The following is a 25,950-nucleotide window of genomic DNA, read 5'->3' on the forward strand; positions in this document are numbered from 1 at the left end:
ATCTTAAAACAGTGGTCTACCTTTGTTTGGATGAATCATACCTTGGATTTCATTCACTTCACTGTACAAGTGACCAGCTATGATATAGATACACGTAGTTCGGAAGTCTGAGCTGATCCTCCCCTATTAGGTGACACTTGCTCACCTGGGCTTTAAAATCAAGAGTATTTGAGAAGAAACAAATGAGAATGCATCAGCTCAGGGCACGGCAAATGTAACATTCAGACAAAACAGACAGGCATCTCCCTGTGAGATAGAAAAGCAAAATCTGTTGTAGTTCTGGCAGCCTCTGTGTCAGCCTTAAGAACAGAAATAAGCAAAATGATTTATTGTAGTATTATGGTTGTCCTCAGCTTATTAAGGCCTAATAGGGAACCCAAGCTCTATTTGCACAGCAAGAATTTCTTCTTCTTTCTTCTGACTTGTCATTGTCATTTATTGGAAGCTATAGCTGAAGTGTGGATTCTTGTGATTGTGATTATGACTAGAAAGTTGCGCCTCGAGCACCTGCAGTGCTTGTGTCTTCACACCAGCCTGTAGAAAATAAGTTTCACAGACTCCTGTGAGCTGCAGAACAACATTTTGGGGAAGGTCAGAAATCAGTGGCATGATCTTCAGCCTGTAGAGCACACTCCTTTTGGCTCTACACAGCTATCTTCTATGCAACATTCATGTTCACTTTACATCCAGCTGACCTTAAGAGTTGTCTTTTGGCCTTGTACAGCTTGAAAACAATGCAATAAGGTTTGGTTTGTTTTTTCCCTCAAAGCTTTGTGGTTCCATTTGTGTCATGGTTTTGAAGTAGAAGAAGCCAAAGTGGGTCTGAAAATTGTTTTTATTAGTCCCCCTGTTTTTCATTACCCAGCAAGAGATCAATGGAATAAGTAGTGTACATTTAGCTTATTTGAAAAAGTCTATGGGTTGGTATGAATTAGCAGGGGAAAAAAAAAAAGATCACTTCAGTCTGATATGGTAAAATATTCTGTGGCTCTCTTGTGTTAAAGTATCCTTTTGGTAAAGGAGAGATTTTGAAGAATTCTGCCTAGCAATGAGATTTCTTTATTAACCAACACAAAAAAAAAAACATATTTAGGCTTTTTATTCAGCTAAACTTTCTGTCTTAGATTTTATTAATAATAATATTAATAATTATTATTAATAAGAATATTGATTTTTCAACAGAGTAACTAACAGTTATAAAAGTCAGTTACATAGATCAATAATAGGCACAATAAATACCATCCATATTTAATGCACTTTTGTATAATTTGAATTATAATTAAGTGCTGGAAGCTCCGGACTAAGTGAATATTGACAACATCAACTTACTAATTCTGGGATTCAATACTTAACACTGAGTCACTGTTCCTTAGTTCAAGTTACTTATTTTGTATCTTGTAAAATGTGAGTAAATTTGAATAGTAAACAAAAGTTTAAAACTTATATTTTAAATGTTGAGAACTCTGTCATGTACAAACTGTGCAGCACAAGTTCAGAAGACAGAATGGGCCCAGATTCAATGGAGCACATAAAGCTAAAATAATTTATGCCAGACACAAATGTGGATCATTAATATTAAAGCACAATTTCTATCTATCTGCAGCTTTTCAGGCCATTTACAAAAACATTTATTATTCTTTCTCTATGATTTTTGATTAAAATGGGTAGAGTTTACTGACTCATTTTTTCACTCTGGAATAAAGTGGTTAAAATGGTGTGTAGAGCCCCCATACACCATTCTGTCTGTGCCTTGGATATTTATACTCTGCTCTCTCCCTTGGAACAGGTCTCTGCATACACATCTGTGTAGCTATGGATATAGAGATATGAGTATCTATGAATACACATGTATATTTATATAGTCTTTCTATTCATCACCTTGAGATCCAACCCAGATTTTATTAAATGCACTAGAATAATGCGATGGTTTTAGCTGGAGTTAGGCTTCACCCGCAGATGCACGTATCAAAGTCTGTGAGAAGCACAATGTTGAAGACTCATTTTCAACTTTGCTACTCCTTTTTTTTAATTGACCTTTATTTCTTTTTAAATTAAGTGCTTTTGAAAGCTGGAAAAAAATAGTTAAATGACAATGGCAGGGAAATAAGCACATTACCTTTCTCTTACAATTATTATTTTCATTTAACTGTCATTTCAGGAAAGGAAATCTTCTGGTAAGCCTCTTTTTCCAGGGATTTCATATTGTTATAGGAGTACTGGGTTTGATCTACAGTGCAGAAATATGGTTACACTGTTTTGGAAAGAGAAACACCTTGCTCATGCTGGGGAGGGTGGGGGAAAATTAATCTTTAAGGAAAGCAATATTGGTAGGTTCTGAGAAATTGAAACTATGCATACCTTACTTTTAGAATTGGTCTCCCCTTAATGATTCATTTGTTTGTTGTGTTCTTGTTTTAAATTTACAGCCTTCGGAACATACGGTTTGGGGTTTTTTTAGTGTTTTAGTGCTTTCTTGCTTACGCTTGACTAACCCACTGCCTTTATAGCCAAGCACTCAGTGTAGACTGGATTCTTATCTCTGACAGCAGTATTAGGGAGTGACAGATTGGTTAATGTCTTTTTAAAATTGAATACTTCTATTTCCCTTTTAAACTAAAATAAAAACTTGACTCTCACTGACTTGCTTATAAATCCAAAATGAAAACTATAAAACCACAGCGTCTATGGGCCTTGATGGGAACAAACACTGAACTCATAAAGTGTGGTGTGTGTTAACTGTGTGCGGGAGTAAACCAGAGCTTCAGTCACTGTGAAGTTTTACTAGTATCTTTAGCTTGGTTTCCTGAAAAGCAAAGCCCAATGGCAGCCCCAGCCCTGGGCATCATCCACCTTCATGAGGATAGGGGTGGACTGCATGGATTGGGAGGCAGTGTCATACTGATGGCTCCTGTTAAATGTTATATTGGTGTTCAGCATTTGTAGAGAACTGTGAAATTATCCTGCTACAGATGGTCTGTGAAAAAAAAAAAAAAGAAAAGAGAGAAAGGTGGAAAGGAAAAGAGAGGAGAAAGAAAAGGTTAAAAACAAGAGAAAAGGCAAAAGGCAAGGGAACGGAGCCAGATCAAAAAGGGAGCACAATTTCTGTTTGAATATTGAGATCTCTCATACTGTTCAGCACCCTGTCCTTGCAGTGACTAAGGCCAGCTGGGTCTCCCATTGCTTTTAAGTAGGAGGAGATCAAAGTTTACTCAGCAATTGCTTCAGAAGCTGTAAGAACTAAAGGGAAGAAGCATGAATTTCTAAACGAGTAAAAAGAAGCGTCTGTGGAAAGAAATCAAGTAACAGGCAACGAGGCTGAATATTATTTTTGAAGACTTCTGAGACACAGGAAGGAGAAAAAGCTGTGACATTCTTTAAAGGTCAGAGGGTTGAATTTAGATTAGGAAAACTAAAGTAGACTTTGCAGAGTTGTAATGAAAGGAGTGAATGGGAAATGAAGGAGAAAAAACAGAACAAATGGAACCAGAACTGCCTGGGAAGGGCTGTGAAAAGTTTCCAATTTTTCAGGGTTTTTTTTTCTTCAGTTTTCATTGGGATGTCTGGAAACCATCCTGGAAGAGCAAGTAGGGACTGTAGTGACAGGACAAGGGGTAACGGGTTCAAACTGAAACAGGGGAAGTTTAGATTGGATATAAGGAAGAAATTCTTTCCTGTTAGGGTGGTGAGGCACTGGAATGGGTTGCCCAGGGAAGATGTGAATGCTCCGTTCCTGGCGGTGCTCAAGGCCAGGTTGGACAAAGCCTTGGGTGCCATGGTTTAGTGTGAGGTGTTCCTGCCCATGGCAGGGGGGTTGAAACTGGATGATCTTAAGGTCCTTTCCAACCCTAACTATTCTATGATTCTATGATTCTAAGTACTGTAGTACTTGGGTTTCTCACTCCTGTGAAGAACACTGGAAATCTGAAATTGTCCAATTCAGAGCAGAAATTTGATTTTCAGCTTTTAGCATGTTTTAAAACTACCCTAGTAACTTTTTAACTATCTGGTTTTAAATAGGTGACTTCTGTTTTGACTCAATTTTCTTTATTTTGTGTTATCAAAATGGGCTAAAGCTGAAAATCAGCGCTACTGGCAATTCAGCAATAAGCCTCTGAGAATTTTATCAGCATGAGTAGGACAAACTTTAAAGATATTTATCACTAGGAAAAGGCAGCTCGATGATGTTATCAAAGCTAATACTAAAGTGTGGCAAAGATGGATTTTTCAGCAGCGATATGAAGGGAAACAAAATGTAGAAGCAAGAAGATGAGTTTAAGCATAACTGTAATCCAAGAAAACCCCATATTGTATCTGAGGGAGAGCTAAAGATTTCAAAATGGAGCCTATTTCAAAAATAAATTATGTTAAATTCATGTTTTATGGGAGTTTTGGGTAGTTATAATACAACTTATGGGTACCATCATCCTGAGAACATGAGATCGTTTATCCTGGCATTTTGATGAAATTATGCCCTTTATTCTGCAATGCACTGTAGCATTTTCTTTAAAGTTTTGCTAAACTGAAATCCAAAGATCAAGGTATCACCACCAAAAAAAAAAAATAATGCATTATTAGGGTATTTTACAAAAGGACCGGAGAATTATGTTCCAATAGTGCTTGGTTTGAGCCAAAGAATTTTTAACCTGAGAGACCATATTCCATATACAGAAGAATGCAGTGAGAAACCATGTAAAATATATTATAAAACAGTTACATGAGACACATAAGAGCTGAATAGATCACCACGGTGTCTACAAGCTTCAATACTATTTCTTTTTTTCTCTACTTTTACAGTTTAAAAATATAGTATTAAAGGAGAATATAACTTAATTGATACAGATTTTCAAAAGCTTTTCACAAAGTCCAGCACACACGGATGTTTGGAAAATGGGTAACCATGGAATGACTGTTAAGGCCTTTGATGGATTAAGAGCTGGTTGCAAGACACAAGCAAAGCATAAATGACCATTTCTCAGCAGGCAGAAAGATAAATCCTATGATGCTTCAGGGGTCAGTGCTGTGGTTGGTGCATAATGTATTAATTAAGAGGTGAATACACAGAAGCAAAATGTGACAAAAGGAGAATGCTGGTTTGGCTAGCGGGAGTAGGGGAGTTTCCTTATCAGAAAGGCAACACTAGAAGATAATTTTATTCCATTTCTCTAGGTAAATGGAACAATTTAAACTGCATTATCTACATTGACAGGAAGGATCTGAGCTAATTCATCCTCTTAGAAAAAATATGGCATCATTATGGGCAGCTGGGCAAAGATACCTTTTCCAGGCACTATAACCCTCAATCACTGTTTAAGTTAGCCTATACAATCAGGAATACGTTCACTGAATGGCTCAAATAGTTGTTTCAGCTTTGATCAACCTAAAAATCTTCCAGAAATGGAAGACAGTCAAGATGAGATTGATAAAATTAAAGAAATGTAGGGATATAGAGGCAAAAGTGTCTCAAAAACATTTTGTGTTCTTAAGAGCCATTTTATAATGTAAGGAGGGTGGTTGTGGAGTTAGAAAAAGAAGTATACCAAGTCTAGGAAATACAGGCAGAAAAATGCAGTGAATATTGGCTAGCTCCAGCAGAATGTTTTGTGAAATACAAGTGTGAATTGTACAAAATCTTTTAAAATAAAAACACTGGCATTCCTTGCATCTCCTTGCCTACACACACCTACATCCAGATATGCACAAACTTATAACCAAAGCCAGAAAGGGTGTTTTGCTTGTGTTATATAAGCCATTTTTGTGTCCAACAGCATGCAACTGTTTTCTTGAGGCGGTATTCTGAAGAGCTACATCTAGCTTTTATTTGAAACGTCAACCTGAAGGGAGCTCTGTTTAGTAGCAATAATATTTTGGTGGTGCTCACTGAATGTAGTCTGTGTTTGCACAGGTAGGCAGGAGAATGAGACATCTGAAATTGGTGAGACACATGTCCCTGCAGCCGTCATTTGTTATCCTTCTTTGTATGCTTTGTGATATACCCTTTCATAATTTGATTGCCTACTATGCTGGCCATAAGGCACCTCGCTGCAGATGCAGCTTACCGTGGCTCTCCCCTGACATTCTATCTTTCTGCAAGTGACAATTCAATGAGGACAAAGTTTGAAGGTTTCGATTTTATTCTTTTATTTCTGTCCATATCTCACAGTGCTTGGTGACATAACTCCAGACATGTCATTAACTTCTATAATGTACAGCTCACCTGTACTGCATGTGAGCAAATCCAACATTTCCCGAAAGAGCTGCATTGCCATGTCTATGCTTCATAGTTGCATATACCCACAGATAAAGTAGAAGCCTTTTGTGAAGTGCCAGAAGACTGATTTAACACATATGGGCCAAAGGATCAGGACTTGGCCATAAATTCAAGGCACCTTGAGAACACTGGGTTTACAGTCCGTGCCTAAATCAGAGGTGCAGTTATATTGTCAGTGAAGGCTGATTCTTCCTGAAAGTCCCGTGTTTACTGCAAAATGCTATAGTGTATGCACATTCATTATTTTGCATCTATCCTTTAACCATTTCATAGGGGGAAAAGTGAATCAGTATAGCAAGAAGATAAAAGGTGGCCTGCATTGGACAGTGATGTTTCATCCTTTTCCGTGCCATAACAATGAAACCAGCATGCTGCAAATTTTGCCCTAATTTTGTTTTCCCTCATTCCCGAGTGACAAATGTGAGACGTGTAGGGTTTGATATGCAGAACTGATGAGGATTCACATTTTTACTAATGAGTATTTAGCTGTAGCAGAAATCAGTGACTGCTTCTTTGGGCGCAGAATTGTGAATGCTCTGAAAACCCAATACAGTGACATAAAGCACAGACATAATTATGGGCATTTGAAATTGGGTATTAGGACAAACTTCTTCACTGAAAGGGTTGCCAAGCATTGGAACAGACTGCCCAGGAAAATGGTGGATTCACCGTCCCTGGAAGTATTTAAAAGACATGTAGATGTGACATTTAGGGACATGGTTTAGTGGTGGACTTGGCAGTGCTGGGTTAATGGTTGGACTCGATGATTTTTAAGATCTCCAACCTTAATGGTTCTCTGATTCTATGGTATATTATGTAATAGTTCAGTAGAGTTTTATAAAGCATTTTCTTTTTAATTAGCAATCTAATAATCACAACTGAAATGTTGTAAATTATGATATGAAACTAGGGCTTAAAAAACATCTATTGAAATATTTAGATTCTTCTGATAAGAAATTTCCAGTTCTTCTAGAAACAAACTTTGACAAACACTTCAAGCTAAATAAGGTGTCACTTTTGATTCCTTCTTCATCCTTCAAATTACATTGAGAAAATATGCCGTCTTTGGCAGAGCATGTCAGATATCCCGTAGGAATTAATTTTATGTACTGAAACTACCCAGTAGACAGTGTTCTTTCCTCAGTTAAGTAAATTAATGGATTAATACAAAAAGGTAATTTAAAAAAGGGAATAAATTTCGTCCAGAACTCTGACATTTTTAAGCTATAGCTTGTAGCTTTCAAGGATCCTTCTTTCAACTTTCAGCAGTGTAGAGGTTCAGACCTTTAGACTGTCATGTCATTCTTGAATAATATTACCCAAATCAGAACAGATTCTTACAGCCACTTAAGGGCTGTTTCAATCTCATGATTGACACCTAAAATTCTGTGTCTAGTTTCTATGAACACGGCATAGGGAAATTCAACTTTCTGAAGGACAACTACAAATGCTGAAATGAATGCAGAGCTACAAAGAGATAGCCAGAGGGCAGAGCTGAGTATACTGGAGTATGAGATCAGTCGCTTCTCTGGAGCTCAAACATCTGGTTTATCTGAGGACCATATGGCTGGAGAGAACAACCCCTGGTCTTTGAGAAGGTTGATTCCCTTAGATCCAAACCCCTGTATGCTAGAAAGAGTTGAGTAGGTCCTTGTCTCTTTACACGTAGCTCTGCTGATGCTGTTCAACAATAGTCTTCTGGCTAGAAAAGTGCCCCAAAGATGAGACCTTTGGGAACCCTTCATTTCCAATGAGATTTAAATGGAAAGTGGCCACTTCTTGCTCAGCTGGTACCCTCCTAGGCACCCTTCTGATTTAGAGACAAAAGTGTTCTAGGATTTGATGCAGGAATGGGATTCATTTAGGCCCAAATTTATTTGTCTAAAGCAGACATCCAGTCTGAGCCAATCATCTGTCCTCACTCTCTCCAAAAAGGGCAGAGCAGTATCAGAATTTGGTTTAGCTGAACTTGAACTGCTTTCTTAAAGTAGGTGTGGTTAACTGTCTAATGGAAACATCTATTGCTCTCCATTTGATTAAAGAAGACATAGATTTCTAACTTTCAAGATATACAAAGTAGGATGAAACCAGGACAACTTTCCTAACTCCCACTGATACCACTAAGAATTAGAAACCTGTGCACCTAGAGGGACTTTAACCTTCATTGGATTTTTGCGTCTTAATTATCCCTTTCTACATTTCTGAACATTCACATCTACTTAAGATTCTGAAGAATTCAAGTTCCTAAATAATAAGGCCATAAAAGTGCATTAAATTAGCTAGGCATTCATTTAATCTTGCATATTAATGAAACTTTACATTCTAATGATATGAACAATGACATTTGTAATGTTTTTATCTCAATAATTTTGTTGCCTAACTTTTCCCTTCTCAGTGATCTTGCTGCTCCCATATCACTAAACCAAATGCACAGCTCTGTTTTCAAGTACATTCCACTACAAGTTGATTGCCATTAGAGAAAAAGAGTCAATAGAAAATATATATTTAGAAAATAGATAATTGCTTGATATTTTTAAAACTTAGGAGATATGGGTGGGGTGAGAGAAAAACAAGAAAAGCTTTAGTGAAAAGCTGAGTGGAGCAATGTGGTTAGCAAGGAAATACAGGTTATATCAAGGCAGGAGTTCACCCATGGTGATGTGCTGGTTTTCTATTAGGCTGATAAAATACAAATAATCTTTGAAAATAATCAATGGGTGCAATGGAAGTCATTTTAACTTTGTTGTTTTCCAGTTTTTTTCCAGTCATTCAAACTAGATTTTGTTGGCAGTGATCTTACTTTCAATGCCTTCGAAAACTCATCTACAGAAAGGCTTAGAATCTTTATTTGTTAGGATGACAAAGTAACTTAGAAGTGTTTCTATTAACTTGAGACCTGATTCTGTCAACATTTATGCAGGTGCCTAATTAATTCATGTAGTTAGACTGAGAGATGTTAATGGATCACATTTTTCAGTCCAGCGTATATTAAATTTTTTCACCCAAAGTGCTGATTTGCTTCTGAATCTGAATTTTGTAGCCAATCTCTGTACATAATAAATTAATCAATCTCTGGTGCATTTACAAGTTTCAGCATTTGCAAGTTTCAACTCCAGATACAGGTTTTATGCCTTTGCCTGATTTTACCTGTAGCTCTTTCGCTACTGGCGTAAGAATACCCTTCTTTGTACCGTAAATGACAGATAAGAAAGACTGGAAGTTTTTTGGATGCAACTGAAGTATTTCTCTATGCATCACTGTCATGGAGCTTCTCAAGTGTGGCCCAATAACATTAACTGGAGAATAATAGAGTTCTTAACTCAATTTCCAAAATCTTTACTGCATTAAATGGCAACATACGCTTAGAGAAGCTATAAGTAATAACATCTTATTAGTTTAAGATGTTTTTTCTTGCTTCTCTAATCAAAAATATTTCCCAGTAATGTAAAAATGCAATTGGCAAACAATCAATTCATAATCTAGTTTAATAGCAATTTCCATTTCGAAACAGCAAATAATGTTCCACTGTAATAATGTAAATTAAGGACTAAATTATAGCCAGGTCTGCAAGGTCAAAATTATTGAAAGAAGCTTTCACACCCAATGGGCAGACACTGTGGTAATACATGTGGTTGAGGATGAGTGCCTCATGTGCCTCATGTTCACCAAAATGAATATACTGTAACTTTCCATCTCCCCTTGGCCTGATGCTTATAAATTTACTATCACTACTTATTGAGTGAACCAATGAAGCCATGACTGTTGGCATTTTCAGTGTCATAGTATGAGGATTGGGCACACCCTTAGCAAGTTTGCCACCAACAGCAAGCTTTGTGGTGTGTCCCATTCCTGGAAGTGTTCAAGGCCAGGTTGGACAGATCATGGAGCAACCTGGTCTAGCGGAAGGTGTCCTTGTCTGTGGCAGGGGGTTGGAACTGGATGAGCTTTAAGGTCCCTTCCAACCCAAACCATTCGGTGATTCTCTGATTTAGATGTATAATTTATACATACATTATTTATATATTTTTCAGTATATATTGGAAGCAGAGAAATGAAATGCAATATTCAGCTAAAATAGGCATCTTTATCATCTTTTGGGGGGAGAAAATGAGCAGTGATCTCTATCAGGCTGTAAATAATTTTCATGAGGACTTTGTGGAATTTCCTTCAAGTATTTTAGCATGATTCAGATATAGCTGCTAGATAGTAGTATATTATATTTTTTGGACTAAATTATGCAATTGAAACATAGAAATGTATCTCTGGATACAACCACAAAACACAGCTTTTTTAATTTTCACGTTTCTTGTACACATGCTACAAAAATCTCAGGTACTTAAAAACTGCAAATAGTGCTCCAACTAGGGCCTCACTGTGCAGCTTCACAGTATGTTCCCTCAAGTCTTTTTTTTTTTTTATATATATATTGCAATAATTCTAGATAGACCTTTGCCATTTTTTACAATAACATCACATTATTAGACACATTACACGAACCCACTTGACATATCTTTCTTGTTTGACAATGCACCACAGGTAATTGTTCCTTGAGATGCTTTTTGTCGTAGCTTCCATGTCCACCTTAGAGTAATTTAATTTACATTTCCCTTGTTTCACTTTTAAGAATGTCATGTGTGGCCACGTCAAAAATCTTACGAAGTCAAGCTGTATTATATCTACTGCTTCTCCTGACGCACTAGTTGGCTGCTCTGTCAAAGAAAATATTGCAAGAGCTTGACACAACCTATTTTGACAAATTTGCACTTGTCTGACATCTGGTTATTATTTAGAAGATAATTACACATTAATTGCTGTACGTCGTGTTTCATTTTCTTTCTGGGTACTGAAATTAGGCTGAATATGCTATAATTCTTCCTTTTTTATTCCCTATACCTTCATATAAATAGGTATGTGCTTTTTCTTCTTCTAAATCCCTGCAACTTCCACCATTATTGTTTTTCTTGAGTTCTCCAAGATGTTTCATAGGTAGCTTTGATTATTTTCTTAAGAACCTCAGAGTAAATTTTAGTATGCTCTGTTAACTTGAAAACATATTTAATAGATACATTTCTTCAGGTTTATGTAGATGTTCTCCAAACTGCCCTTTCCTAATTCAGATCTGTTGCACTTACTGTTAATTATATTAAATATTTGATCACCTCTGCTAGCTAGGACATTCTAAACAGAAATTGAAGGATCCTAAATATTGGGTTTCTTTGCCTCCTTTTTTATTGTCATTTTTGCATTTCTAGCTCTACTTGTTTTATCCCCATGACCCTAAATAATTTTCTTTTATTCTCTATGTTTACTTGTGTTCATTGTATTTTTAATGATTGTTTTTCTATTTTCAGGCTAAAGACTTCCTTATGCAATTATATTAGTCTTCTACTACGCTTTCAAGTGTTCCCTTAATTAAGATAATTTGATATATGCATTTAATACTCTTTCCGAAACTTGCAGCTCTCTCAAACTTCTTTTCTAATTAAAGTGTTTCCCCTCTGCCTACCAATGTTTTGTTAATGTTTACTTTTTTATATATGTTGTTGCTGTCACTTTCCCATGTTTTCTCCAATATAACCCTAGCACTTACCGAGCATTATCTGCATCAGTGGTACAGATCTGTTCTTTCATCTGTGTATGTGAACAAACATATATGTGTATACACAGACATAATAAATGAGATTCCTAGCTGTAAATGTTTTAAATGTGCTTTACTGATAGCTCAGATATCTTGCAGTCTTCGTAAATCACACTTTTAAAGGAAGTTTTAAATTCTTTGTTGTGCAATTGGAGGAGAGAATATAAAGGTTGCTATTTTCATGCTGTAAGAAACTATGCCAAAGCTCTGCATGTGTAGAGTTGGTACAAATCCATGCCATGGGCCTTCCTAGCTCTCGGAATTGTAACAACAGTTAGCACCATGTCTACTGGAAAATATTTATGCCCAAGGACAGGGGAAAAATCCTCCAAAAGAAGGTGTCTAATCTTCCTGCCTTTCATTTTGGTTAATCTAGTTATGCCACGTTTTGCTGAACAAGTTGAGGTTGCCATTGAAGCCTTGAGTGCGAATGTCCCACAGCCATTTGAAGAGAATGAGTTCATAGATGCCTCCCGCTTGGTTTATGATGGAGTTCGTGACATCAGGAAAGCTGTTCTGATGATAAGGGTATGTAAAGCACCGGGGAAAGAAAGTTGGGACTTACAAGAAAGTATCTAATTGGATGAGAGGAATATGAAAGCTTCTTGGAATCAACATCTTTTCATAATAAGCCAGACAGGCTTGATATTGAAACAAGCATGAAACAAAACTATGTGCAGCAAAAAGGAATTTGTAAGGAAAGAAGTGAGGAGATGAACCACAATTAATTTCTTAATTACCTAGGAGAAGATTTGATCACAGCTGCCAATAGATGCAAACTTCATTACTGTTTCCATAGTAATAGCAATATTTTGCTCAGATCTTCACATTTGTGTAGATTTTTGTTGCTTTGGGTTTTTTTCTCCTAATGTATGTCTGCTACCTGGGATGTGAGGTAAGTGTGGTTAAAATCTAGATTAATAAATAAATTGTCTTGCTGCTCCAGTGAGCCTCTGCAGGGATGGTTTTGAATGTTTACTGAGGTAACAAATGTGTCATTTCAGTGTCGACTAACCAGTTGTTTCATTTTGCTTAGGCGTCTTCTAAAAACAACATACAAATAAGTTAATAAAAAAAACTCACAGAAAAACATCATTATGGTGAGAGTAGCTGTGTCTTGTTTTGCAGTGTAGTCTGCAGTCAAAGAATAAAGAAGAAAAAATCAAAACTAAATAACAAGAAAATAAAAAAAAAAAACAGCTGGAGAGGGACTTTCTACAAGGGCACAAGTGATAGGACAAGAGGCAATGGCTTTAACCTGCCAGAGGGGAGACTGAGATGAGCTCTTAGGCAGAAGCTCTTCCCTGGGAGGGTGCTGAGGCGCTGGCACAGGGTGCCCAGAGAAGCTGTGGCTGCCCCATCCCTGGCAGTGTTCAAGGCCAGGTTGGACACAGGGGCTTGGAGCAAGCTGCTCTAGTGGAAGGGGTCCCTGCCCATGGCAGGGGAATGGAAATAGATGACCTTTAATCTCCCTTCCTACCCAAACCATTATGTTATTCTAACCACATAATTGGAACTCTTATTTGAAACACAAGTTAGCCTGAATCTGCCCCAGTGAAAGCCACGAGCAAATAAACCTATGGTGAAAATTGCAGAGAAAACTTAAAACGCAAATAACAGTGCTAAAACAACTCATCCCTTTGAGCAAACAGGTAACATACACTTGTGTTTGCGAGTGTATTATGGCCCTGATGTAGTAATTCAGGCAGCTGGAGCACTCCAAAATAGCTCCATTTTAGCCATCTGCCACTATATATTAACCTTTACAGAACAAGCTTTTGACAGGCTTAATCTTGTACCTGTGAAACGTAAATTCCATTCCCATACCCAGCACTAATCTCAAGTAGCCTGAACTGCCTGAGACATCAGTCATGACTGATGGTGGAAGTAAACAACTCCTGTTTCCTGTGTGTGCAGCATTGGGGTATTTGGAACAATTCTGGTCTGAGATGGAAACAAAAGATCTGCATGGTAAAGGAAACCCATTTTTCCTTTGGTTATCCATTTCCTTACTCCTTACAGCAGTTTCCAAGCTTTTTTTAGGACAAGAACCACTTCTAAGTACATTTTAGTCTTTTATAGTCTCTCATGAGTCATTTGAAATTGCTTCTTGAGCCAGTTATCAGACGGGATCTGCTATAGATGCATGCTTTCCCATCTCCTACGCAGTTCTGCCTTCTAGCACCTCCCTGTACATCAGAGTTGTTCCGGAGAGTTTGCCATCAGAGTGTCCATACTGGGTGGGATGTTCCTGATAACCACAAAGCACCTTTTTAAATCCTGGAGGCGCATTCACCTGTTTCACTGCTATCTTGGCTGTTATGCTCACCACTGGCCTGGAAAGCTGATCGGCATGCAGGCTTCACAGGCTCCTTAGAAACATCCCAGCTTATTTTTGCCATTGTATCACTACATTGTATCCCGCTCCTTGTGTGATATGAGTTAATGAATTCTGTTTACCCAGATTAGGAAGATGTAGTTTTGCATTCTGACAATTAATCCATTTATGGAGCTAAATGTAGTACTCCTTACCCAGGCAGAGAACCAAAGCACATAAAGGGACTCATTATCCTTGTGAGCTAACTGGGAAAATCCACATATATAAACTTACACAGACCAAAGTTTGCTGAATCAGAACCTTATTTTGTGTAGAAAACAAAATTAATTTCATTTTGAGACGCTTCTTAGCATTCCCATCTGAACATCTCTCATGGAAACGTAATGATTAAAGGGTGAAGGTGTTAAACTATAAAGGAGTGAGTTTAGGCTTCTTTCTAATAATCTATCAAATCTCATGCACCCCTTTAATTCAGATTGTAAAAACTTTTGCTGAATTATTAAAAAAAAGGGGGGAAAACTAAAACCTTGCTTCCAAACTTTTTAGGGCATCTGGCACAAACAATTATTTTCAGGCAGTAATTTTTCATGTGAGTGCCATGAAACATTGAATTTATCTGAGATGATTCCCTTATTCCATAGAGGAACTAAAAGCACTTTTTAAATTAAATTTTGTTGGTATTATTACTTTTAGTAAGCTGAATGAGAGGGGGATAATCTCTGTGCTTCTCTTTTCCCTTGAAAAGGGGATATTTTATTGTCCCTTTGGAGGAGAAAGGAGACTCATTTTTACATTGAGGACTATCATTATGGTCTATACAGAAGAAAAAATCTCTTGCAGAAGTTAGGAAGTATAAGTAAATTTAGGAGTATAATTATAAAACCTAAAAATAAGATAGAAAATAATAACTTAGTTCCAACATCTTTTCTATTACTGCATAGGGATCAAATTACACTTTGTTTTTTTTTCTTAGCTACTTATGGTATTCAGTTATTAGGCAGAAAGCCCCTCTACAGTTAGGAAGAATCACAATGGCACCTTTTCTCATTCTTATGTATCTCTAAGGCCAGTCTCTTTTTCACATGCAGCCTTTGCTATTGGTGTTTTTGCCATTAGTTGAATCTACATTAGCCTTAGTGTTCCATTTGGTGGGATCAAGGGTGTACTTTTGAAGGCAATTTCCAGTTGTTCCTTCTTGCCTTGTTTTAGTTCATGTTAGAGCATATAAGCTTGATTCTTTGATCCTCGAAGAAGTGGTCTAGGAGCATCTTAAATGTTCCACTTATATCATTAAGGGACTTTTAGTCCATGGGAGAAGACTAAAGCAAAGGGAATAAAATGAAATGAGAGTAGTGCAAATGTGAATTCCTCAGCCCCATCTTTTTGCATCTATGTATGGTCTTCAATTAATGTAGGCTTAGCCATGATCACCCATGGGGTAGCCACTGTGGTGGCAACCAAAGTGCTGCTACATCTCAGATTGTCTGGAAACTACACTTGGTATAAAATCCCATCATCTTTTTTAACAAATGCCTTATCTCCAAAGGGTGTTTCGAGGTTCATTGTCTACGTTGACTGCTTATTGCTTCTCGGGTTGAATTTAAGGTGTTGGATTTTCATGTAAGTCATTAAACAACTGAAGACCTGCTGTGAGGGAGGTTCTCTGACTTTGCCACTCAGATGCTGCTCACAGCACCTGAGTCACTCAGGCTGCAACTGCCTTTGTACAAAAACAGAAATACAGAATAGCATGGAGTTGAATAGAAAAGTGCATTATAAAGGGTTTTTTTTCTCCTTAACATTTAGAATTAGAGGATGTTTATATGGTAAAAAATGGGGAAATGCCTTTTCAGGTTTTTTTTTCATGACAATGTTATCTTGACCTGGTGTTTATAATGTTGAAATTCTTATAATTTTTAAGTGCATACAGCACTATAGCATAGTGGAGTTTCTATCATTATCAAATATATCTGAATTGGTAAACTATTAAGAAAATAGTATTTATAATCCACATATATATGCCATTTTATGACTTGTGCATCCATAATTCACGTTTTTATACTGCAATTTCAAAATTATATCAGTGGGAGGTATTTTGTCCACAGCAAGATCTTCAGCAGCCACAAAGATATTTTAAGCAGAAAAATTAAAATATTTCAATGACTGAAGTCTGAAAGTCACCAAATTCATATTAAAGTATGCATCTTTCAAGAGAAAGTCTATTTTTACTGGGTGATTTATCTGAGGTTGTGCAAGATTCTTCTTTACTGGGAGAATTCATCTGAATTAGGTGAATGAACCGAAGAATGTGCTCTATGTGTACTAGAGATACTGTATTAGAAAAAAAATAGTCCTTTAGAGCCTGCACTACAGATTAAATTATGAAAATGGTCCATTTTTCTACTAACTCAATGGGTTTGTAAAAACTATTAGTTTTGAAAATTATTGTAGCTCCTCCAGCCACTGGTGGTTGTCAGAGTTTTGTTTGGAAGCCGTCTTCAATCTCAAATCTGCATTTCCTATGTCTGTATGACCATAGATTTAGGTGTTTGCAAGACTGATTCAGTCCTTTGGTCTTTCAGCTCATATAAATTAAGTTCCAGGCATCGTTGTCTTGGAAACTAGGTTTTAAATACCATGGTCCTTTTTTATACCTTGGTGTCTAAACAAATAGGAGACCCTATTAAATATGGGCTGCATCTGTAAGAGATCAGATAAAACGAATGATGCAAGAGTGAAATGTGTGCAAGAGGTTTGAAATGGAAGCATAGAGATAACTACTGTCCTGCATCTTAATGAAAACTGTAGCTATTTTTGGAAGAAAATGAGGGTGTTAAGTTCACTGCACTTGAAAACCTCAAGAGAATGAATCTGAAAGTTGGTTTTGAATTAGATCTCACATGTACAAAGGGGGAACACAGAGATTTCTTGTGCTTGTAGTACATTATTAACAGTTCCTTTAACTTGTCATTTTGGTTTGTGCTACATTTTCTCCAAATTCAACATCTATGCCCATTAAGTTTCAGTCTTTTAAAGATCACGCAAATTTTGAGGTTATGAATGTCAGGCAGCAACAGCAATGCTTTTTTCCTGAATCTTTCTTTAAGAATAAATCCCTGAAACATTGAATTTTCAGAGTATTTTAGCTTTTCTAGAGGCATCCTCACGTCCTTACCAGTTACAGTGTTGAGATGTAATACTCTAAGAAATATGCCTTTACTCCAAATCTTGCCTATGAAAGCCTGGAAAAGGGCTGCACATTATCTTTTACAGTCTTATTTTAAAGAAATAAAAAGAAACTAAGAAGAGTATACATGGTAGGGGGAAGGGTAGTGGTTTTACAATGACCAGCTAGTTGAATGGACTTGAAGGATGGGGAAAAAACAGCTGGAAGAAAGGGCTGAAACTTGCCACCCTGTTCCTATTCTTCACAATAAAGCCTGGGCAGATGAAAAGCTGAGCCCTATGAGAGGAAATGTTTTCTTTTCTCAGGGAGTTGTATGATTCTCTTAGTGGCTGGTTTGCTTATGGCATATTTTAAAGTCACATGCTGAGCTCAGGCAGCTGAGCAGAGAGAATAAATTGATTAAAGGTGGTTGGAAATCAAGACCATTGGACATTAGAATGATGGGTGCCAATATTTTTTTTTCTTTTTTTTTCCTGTGGCAGTAGAGAAAACATAAATTAATTTTTTCACCTAAACTTCATCTCCTGTCTATCCTGCTATACAAACTATTTGTACATGTATCTCTTCCGAGATGCAGCCTCACTTTCATTACCATACTGTCATACTTGGTTATTTCTTCCTCCAGTGCTCAGCATCAAATTCATACTCTTTAAACCAAATGAAGATGGCTGTGTTTTACTCTCCCCATCATGTGCACTTCGGCATGTAGCTAGCAAAGCAGTCGATTTCCATTTACAGTGATGTGCACTTCATATTGGAAACTGGACTGTAATATAAATATAGCCAAAAGACTTCTTTGCATTACGTTAGAGAGTTTGGACCGGTTCCTAGTGACTGAGCATCTTCAAGACAGAGCTGTAATGACAACTGGCAATGATTAGCACCTGTGCTAGCAAACTTGACGTTGCCTCCACGCATGAAATGCCAGCATGGATGATTTCTTCTGCAATGATTGGCCCCCTAGGTTAACACTGAGGCAGATGGGTATCCACTAAGGTGAGGATTTCTCTTCACAGCTGTTGTCATTCTCTTTCCTGTTACCATTATCCTGAATTGTACCTACAAAAGTTACTTGTGGCTAGATTGTTGTACTAGATGCTATTCAAGCGCAAAATTGGAAAGTAAACTTCCTTCTAAAGGCTATTTCTGGTTTCGCACTATCTATATTAAATATAGTACTAAATAGTGATTTAAGGTAGGCTGTCTCTCTGTGTATATATATATATGGAATTATTTTTTTGCTCCTGATTTTTTTTTGCTAGAAGGTAAAAAAATAAATAAATGGATCCAACAATTACCTTTTTTCTTCCTTCCTCCAACATTTTAAACAACCTGAAGCCAGCATACATGTAAGTAGATCTGATCAATCTGCCCCTCAAATCATCTGCAGCAATCGAGAAAATGTTGCTTCAGTTTAGGGGATAAGGCAAATTCCAAAGTTTTGTATCTGAAAAGAACCACGTGAACCTACACGATAAAGCAAATTATAAACTTTACATTTGTTTCATAATTTATATTTTCTCTCAAGGGGAACTAACTTATTTGCTTTATTCCAGGATGTTAATTATTTTTTTCCTAGGTACTTGCTTTCTCTTTTGAAGATTACATGGAGATTCCAGTAATAGTATGAGTGTCCATTTATTTATGCAGTAACATTATTTTTAAATACTGCATTCCGGTTGTTAGTGTTTCCAAAGGATATTTGTTCCTGGAACTGCATTCATCATGTTAACAGAGTTAAGGGAAGTTGCAGCAAGGTAATGATAAATGTCATTTGTAAAGAAAACTAGAATTGAAACAACTTAATTTTTAAGACAATTCAATTTCAGTTCTTGACTGCTGGGGCAGACAAGTTAATTTAAGAGGAAAGAGAAACAGCATTTCCTGGGCATGTAGTCAATGAAATAAGAGCTTACTGTACATAGGACTTTGTCTGTATCCTTTTCTATGTTTGTCATCTCCTCTCTTGTGCTTTCTCTCACTGTTTCCCTCCCTCTAGACCCCTGAGGAGCTAGAGGATGATTCAGACTTTGAACAGGAAGATTATGATGTTCGCAGCAGAACAAGTGTTCAGACTGAAGATGACCAGCTTATTGCTGGCCAGAGTGCAAGGGTGAGTATAGAACACACGCACTGAATTAAGTGTCTGAATAGCTGCAAATAAAAAGCTGTGCCTCAGAAAGCAATGCAATGATTTCAAATCTTCAGGATCACTTAAAAAAGGACAGGTCTAAGCTGACCTGTTTAAAGGTTTTTCATGTCTCACCTATTTGAAAAGCACTAACTTTATTGAATGATCTTCCTCAGGTTTATGTGATGCCTTGTATCAGCTGTTTGCTCCAGCTAGTGCTGTAAGAGAAGGCCTTGCAGGTTTGGAATGTGCTGAAACCATGGGAGTAGTCAGCAAATTAAAACAAAAAAAAACCCCTCCTATCAGGGCACCATGTGCTGTATCCAGAGAAATCTTACATTAGTCATGTTTCCCAGTGTGCAAACCTGTCAAGAAGATCTGTTTAAGCTACCGAGTAGTCCCTGTAATTTAATTGTAATTGAAGACATTTGTTACTGAGTCAATGTAATTTTACCAGGGTAATTACATCATGATAAACTCCAGTCACTGTGATTTGCGACCTCAGCTTCTGCATGGGGATTGGAAATTAAGCTGATGAGTGCTTCAGGGATCACAGGTGCTAGAGAAGTGAAGTTTGTTAACGCTCAGGATTATGCCACCCTCTGATGAATGCTTGGCTTTTACTAAATAGGCTTTTAGTAAAGAAAAAAAACCCAAACAAAGCCCACATCAGAATAGAATTTGGGGGGTAAAAAACATCATGAAAATATATTTGACTGGAAAGAGAGTTTAAAGAAAAGCCTTAAGATTTTCCATTATGGAACCAGTAGGCAACTGGGAGTGATTTTCATGGATGTTTTGCACAGGTCTGCAGTTTCTTTGGATAAGTGTTAAAAGTAGTACACTAAATGAGAGCCATCCTACACACACACACTCAAACACTGTAGCAAAAGCTGGTAACTGGAACGGTGACTTCTGGAAGATGATTTGTAGTGCTGAGAATCTGAACACCAAAAGGCAATGATGCTTTGAATGGTCAATTAAGAGGGCCAGGAAAGAGAATGTTTTATTTACTGTGAAAGACCCACAACATGTTAGGGCTTAACACAAATATTTTACACCCTGAAAAGAAACAGTAGAGTGATGCAAATCTAAAGGAAGCTTACTTACAGGTATCAGAGTAATGTGAGTCTTAGGTACAGTAGAATTGGCAGAGGTTTCTTTTTGTCTTAATTTCCCTCAATATTTGATATACATGGTAAATAAACCATTCTGTGAGTCAGAAAAACTGGGTTTCTATCACTTCATCCCCAGGACAAAACAAATTTGTCTTTGCGTATGAAGGGCATATCGTATATATCACTACACAGGTTGGACAGAGCCTTGGGTGACATGGTTTAGTGGCAGGCAGGGGGGTTGGAACTAGATGATCTTAAAGTCCTTTCCAACCCTAACTATTCTATGATTCTATGAAGAGCAGGTGGATTGTAGGTCCAATCTCGGAGATCTGGGTGAACTGGCACTGGAAACCACGCAGTCAGGGGAATCGCAGAATGATACCTGCATCTCTTACCCTGAGAACAGTGACAGAACTGTGTCCGGGATGTAGTTGACTATATTTGGGGAACTTTATATTTTAGAGAGCAAAAAGTCCAGTTTTATATATTTAAGGAATTGACTAATAAAGTAAGTCCCAGGTACCAAAGAATTGAGATACAATATAGTTATTTCACAGTCTTTTTTATTGTTTTTGTTTCATTTCATCTAGGATCGGGTAGCATAACATCCTTTCTTGATCTGAAAACCAAGTAAGGACTGCAGTAATATTTTTACTAAGAATCTAGTTCACCTAGGGACTTAGGAGTCTTAAATTCTATTGCATTTATTGTGGTTATTATCACTGCTGCACTTAAAACCTTCTGCTTTGATCAGCTACACACTGTATAAACAGAATATATTATAAAGACAGTCCCATTCCTGAAGAATGTAGAATGCAATATGTCACAAGAAGCAGCAAACAATGAAAACCTAAAATGAAAACCTGGTAAGCAGAAGCTGCCCATTCCAGTCTTGAGTGACTCATTGAAATGAGTCTGCTAAGCAAAACAGCATCTTGTTTGAACCTTTTCTGTATTAAAAGAAAGTAAAAAAAAAGATTTTTATTTGTGGAATGTAATGGATTTTTTTAATATGCTTACTCCATAAGGCTATTCGTACTTCAGTAGAAAGACTAAATAGAAATAAAACTTGAATATATGAACTGCATTTGCTGCAGGATGTAGCTTCTTTGAAAACACATCTGTAGCTGGAATAGAAATGTTAAAACATTGTGTATGAGTTTAAAAGAAGTGCGGGTAAAGTTTCCCACAGAAAGAAACCACATGTAAGGCATACGGATTTGCTTTCCAAATTTTACTACTCCTATCACATTCTCTTAAATTTCAGTTAATTCTCGTGTTCTATTTTTTATGTGTATTTTCTGTATTTATTTATTAGACTTACATGGCATTTTTCCTGTGAAAAAACTAACACGCTAACATTTAAAACTGCTGAGTTACATTGATAAGGCCTAATTAAAACTCATGTTGAATTTTAATTTGATTAACTTGCAAATTTCTCATTTTCTGATCTCCTGTTTATAGCCCTTTCTTCATTCCGGGTTTGGAAAAGGTCAATTATGAATTTTTAAAAGCCAAGAGCATTTTAAGAATATGTAGAAAAAGACTTCAGCTGATTGAAAGTGACATAAACAAGAAAAAATGTAATGACACTTAAGCATGTGTCACACCCCATTAAATGCATAATGTGGGCTTCAGAACCCCTAAAGCCAAATAGGAGCTCAACTTGGAAATGATTATTGGAAGTGTCCATTTGATCTTCAAAAGTAATTATTATAATTTTGTAGGGTTTTCTTTTGTCTTTTTGTGGGGGTTGGGGAGCTTTCTGCTTTGTTGATAATGTCAAGGCAGATTAGGATCAACCTGTGTAGTGCCTTTTTGCATATCCTCCAAGAGACAAATAGACCATTAAACATTATTGAAAGGTACATTCATTACAATCCACTTCAAATGCATTATCTTACATGTCATAGATTATTTTAGTGTTGGGTTATACAGAAAACCTCTTTCTGACAGAGAATGAGACTGGGGAACCCAGCACTGACAATTTAGTCTGCCTTTCCCATAGATGTTGTTCATTTTGTTTTTCCTAAAAGATAAATTGAATAGGAATTTTCTTTAATCTTCCTGTATTGGTTGGTGAATAATCTGTATATCATGGCATCACATATATAGCTTTTTAATTCTTTAAGGTACAAAAAGAGCTATAAGCATCCTGTGAATTTGGTTTTGCCTGTCCTAACATAAATCAAGTTTCCATTGGATTTTCCTTGACATCTTCAACTGAGAGAAACTAGAATGCCGTTTAGTCCACTGGAAATGTACATTTTCTAACTTTCATTTTATCATCTCCATCTTCTTCCACTTTTTCTCCAGGCTATCATGGCTCAGCTTCCCCAGGAGGAGAAGGCTAAGATTGCCGAGCAGGTGGAGATATTCCACCAAGAAAAGAGCAAACTGGATGCTGAGGTGGCCAAGTGGGATGACAGCGGTAATGACATCATTGTGCTGGCAAAGCAGATGTGCATGATTATGATGGAAATGACAGACTTTACTAGGTAAGGACAAAACATCTTGTGCTGAGAACTTCTTCAGACATCCCACACCTTTCCTTTCTGTTGCAATTTATTGCTATTAAGATGTGTTTTGGGGGATGCAAAGCCAGGTAACACTCATCATACATAACAGGGTAGGCTCTACAGTTCTCTACACATAACTGGTCTGGGTACTTCTCCAAAAGGGATTAATCACATAAAGTTTTTCTCTTATTTGCATACCTGTTTTGTTTGCAAATCATTTTGAATTTCGGCAGCAAAGATAGTCTGTAACCTTACAGACGCTCAACTGACTTTTCATTTAGTACCCATATAAATGCATGTGCTTCTCTGAACTTTCAACATTTCAATACAATTTGTGTCAATCAAAAATAATGGCAAAACTATTTATATAACTTTGAATGCTGAACTCCGTAAAAAAAAAAAAAATCCCAAATGAAATGAAACTGTTTTGATCTAATACCTTATTGGAGCCTGACAGCAACGAATTTTTTTTTTGCTTTCATTTCTTCTTTCTATTGATGCCTTGTTCTTCCCTAATTGCAAAGCATCAAAAGGCCATTCATTAGTGATCTCATTTAAACAAAAGAATTCTGTTTATATATAGTCATATTGTCTGTCTCACCAGGGAGAACATTTCACAAGATTCTTTGAATTGCAGATCACCATAATAAATTAACATTTTTTCAGTGATTATTTTTAAGGTGAGCTCAAAAGTTTAAATGGTACTTATCAAAATGTGATTAGACAAAACTGGACAAAAATCTTCATGTTTTCCTTCAGAATTAAAATAAAACATCCATTTATTCATCCCATTTGGGTGCTCGAAGAGATTTCTTAATCTCCAGCTCATTGCATGCCCTGTGTCTGGAGGAACCTTCAACCCATTTCAGAGGGAGACAGTCTCTGCATTGACAATACAGTGTTTGCACATACCTGATATAGATAGATAGATAGATAGATAGATAGATAGATAGATAGATAGATAGATAGATAGATAGATAGATAGGTAGATAGATAGGTAGATGGATGGATGGATGGATGGATGGATGGATGGATGCGGGGGTGTTTAAATACCATTAATTTGCAAATAGCTCTACTATTTGCACTTCTATAGTTAGTTAATTGGTGATAGGCAACAGCAAACATTTTTATCCATTTTAAATTTAATAAGCATCTAGAAAGTTTGCTTACATTAATAGATTGTTACGATACTTTTTTCTAAGTAATTAATCTCTCAGCCTATTTGTTTTTCCCTCAGTTTGTGCTTTTACAGCTACTTTTTTTGCAGTAGACTCACCACTCCTATATAGCAAATGACAGTGTACAACCTCTTCTAAATTGTGATATTTTAGATGAATCTTAATTACTTGCATAGTTGTATTTTCTTTGGGTCGCTGATCCTTCTGCCCAAAACCAGAGTGAAAAACCATCCAAACAGAACCATCATTTCATGGAAGGAAAATATAACATTCTAAAGCAGCAGCCCAGAGTATGAACAATTTTTTGCAATTTTGGATAATCTCTGATACATTGAACATCAAATTGAAAGTTTTGTAATTACATTTTCTACCATCAAAAGAACAGAACTAATAGGAGAATGAGTGAAAACTACTGTCTCATTTGAAGTAAATTAAAGAAAAATAAATCAAAGAGCACCTCTGCCTACATCAGATTCAATAAAAGCTTGTTTAATATATCTCATTGAAACAGAACAAAGCCTTTCACACCTTTTTTGGTTGACTGTAACCTCAGCACTGTTAAAATAGAATAATTTTACAAATGCAAAGTGTTTGTGACAGTAAGATCTGCTGATGTGATTAATTTAGAAGCATCTGAGGTCACTATGAAGGATTTTTCCTACAGTTCAACAGAAGTGGGATACTTGTATTTCAGTAGCTGTTTAGAGTGTCTTAAGCCGCCTTTCTCCATATAGTATAAGAAAAGAATAATAAGGAAAATCAATTCACTTCCAACTAAGCCATTCTCAGGAGCAGTAGCAAATATATTATTACAAACAGGATTAAAGTTTTGAGTCTGAAACAAATTTCTGTCTGCAGTGACTTTTTACTGTTTGTCCAGATACATGTTGGTAACTTTAACGGCTAAAATCAGAGTTTTGTACATCATCATTAAAGCATAGTGAAAGATCAATCGTAAAGCTAATTATAAATGGTTTAAGTGTAACATAAGGATTATGCTTCACATATCTTCTTTTTCTGACAAAAAATCGACTAAAAAGTTTTTCTAAAATGTGCCATACTTGCTGTAGACATGACAGGCTTAACATTTAGCACTGGCTTGGGAATAAGATGATTTTGAAATAGTTGTGTATTCCAGAAAGAATTTTGGCTTAATGAGCACTTAAAAATGCATCTACTATTAAGTATGGCTCATGTGCTTGAAGGTGCCATCAGATTAAATTGCTAGTGAGGCATTTTGTAGGAGGGAGGAAATATATCAGACCAATTTCTTAATCAAGCTATTCTGTAAAGTAGTTAAAAGGTGAAATTGTAATAAATTAAGGAGCCATTTATGTTACTATTTTAAAATCAAACACTAAACAGGGTCACTAAAACTGTTGCCTTTCATGATTTATTTAGATTGTGCATAATTGTATTGCATTTCACAGAGGTAAAGGCCCCCTGAAGAATACATCAGATGTCATTAATGCAGCCAAGAAGATTGCAGAGGCAGGATCAAGGATGGACAAATTGGCACGGGCTGTAGCTGATCAGGTAATAACAAAAATGAGCAGATATATAATGTGACCTC

General features: G+C 36.6%; 1 protein-coding gene across 3 annotated transcripts in view; it reads left to right on the plus strand.

The window, feature by feature from the left end:
• CTNNA2 (catenin alpha 2) overlaps positions 1-25,950 on the plus strand; it is a 440,210-nt gene that overhangs the window by 384,071 nt on the left and 30,189 nt on the right. For all 3 annotated transcript variants that reach the window (XM_062640068.1, XM_062640069.1, XM_062640070.1), the window contains 4 exons: positions 12,283-12,434; positions 19,431-19,544; positions 22,997-23,178; positions 25,808-25,913. In XM_062640068.1, the coding sequence (XP_062496052.1) occupies positions 12,283-12,434; positions 19,431-19,544; positions 22,997-23,178; positions 25,808-25,913 (554 nt within the window). The remainder of the gene's footprint in view (positions 1-12,282; positions 12,435-19,430; positions 19,545-22,996; positions 23,179-25,807; positions 25,914-25,950) is intronic.

This window comes from Pezoporus occidentalis, unplaced genomic scaffold (genome assembly GCF_034315485.1).
Source record: "Pezoporus occidentalis ecotype Australia unplaced genomic scaffold, CSIRO_AGI_Poc_V1 ctg63, whole genome shotgun sequence".
NCBI classification, from domain to species: domain Eukaryota; kingdom Metazoa; phylum Chordata; class Aves; order Psittaciformes; family Psittacidae; genus Pezoporus; species Pezoporus occidentalis.